Consider the following 986-nt stretch of genomic DNA (forward strand, 5'->3'; position numbering starts at 1 on the left):
ACTTATTTCCTTTTCATTCTGTTCTTGTTCTCTGTAAAAGAAAGGCTGAAAAGATTTATGGCTTGTCTGAGAAAACAAACGCCTACTTATGATAAACGAGTATGAGATCATTTGGCTAGAGGCTCAAAATTTTATTTTTCCTCTATACCATGTGGGAGCTTGGTTTATTATTAGCATTAAGGACATCGAAGTTATAATAGGTGGCTAAAGATGAGTCATGAAGCTTGAAAAAAGTTTAACAACAATAAAACTACAGCTAAAAGATTTGAGAAGCAACACTCTCCAAGTAGTCCAATTGCACACAGGAAGATTTCTAAAAGCATATAAATATTTTAGAATTCACCATCTTATTTATGTAAATTAAACAATGGTGACAAACAAGCTCAAACTGTTAACAGTACATAGCCTCAGTTTCCATTCTCACTACCATGTCCATACCCTGAACCAGAACCCACTCCAACTCCTTGATCACTGCCAGATGTCGAGATAGACCTTGAACCAGAGTAGGAACCAAGCCCAAGGCCAGAACCAGACCCAGAGCCAGACCCAGAAACTGAAACTCCGCCCAACCCAGAACCAGTCCCTGTACCACCTCCCAGCCCTATGCCAGTTCCAAGTCCTACGCCTCCGCCTGAGTCCAAAGCTAAGTCCTTCCTTGCAACTCGGCTTTCAGCTATAAGTGCAAAGGCAGAAACAAGCAAAGCAAGAAGAGCTAGGGACTTGAGGAAAGCCATTATCTTAAGATCTCAAAGCCGTAAACTATAGTTGCTGCTTTGAATGAGGAATAAAATTACTAGTAATGGTTAAGATGAGGAGAGGAGAGGAGTGGAGGTTATCATTATATAGCTGCGTCTGTGTTTGATGAGGAGAGGGGTTGAGAGGTGATGATTTCAACACATGAGCTAGCCACGCTAGTGCGCCACCGGCCACCCTTAGTGGGTGTAGGTGGTGGCATTTTAAGCACCGGAAAGCAATAGGGGATTGGG

General features: G+C 42.5%; 1 protein-coding gene across 1 annotated transcript; it reads right to left on the reverse strand.

Annotated features, from left to right (window-relative positions):
* Positions 1 to 407: 407 nt before the first annotated feature.
* On the reverse strand, positions 408 to 734 carry LOC122074213 (period clock protein-like). Its single transcript, XM_042639065.1, has one exon. It carries the CDS (start codon positions 732 to 734, stop codon positions 408 to 410), a length of 327 nt encoding a protein of 108 aa, XP_042494999.1.
* Positions 735 to 986: the final 252 nt, after the last annotated feature.

Source organism: Macadamia integrifolia, chromosome 3, assembly GCF_013358625.1.
Source record: "Macadamia integrifolia cultivar HAES 741 chromosome 3, SCU_Mint_v3, whole genome shotgun sequence".
NCBI classification, from domain to species: domain Eukaryota; kingdom Viridiplantae; phylum Streptophyta; class Magnoliopsida; order Proteales; family Proteaceae; genus Macadamia; species Macadamia integrifolia.

Bases quoted from the DNA above. Each gene is read 5' to 3' on its own strand.
- LOC122074213 (XM_042639065.1), bottom strand. From the start codon at position 734: ATGGCTTTCCTCAAGTCCCTAGCTCTTCTTGCTTTGCTTGTTTCTGCC.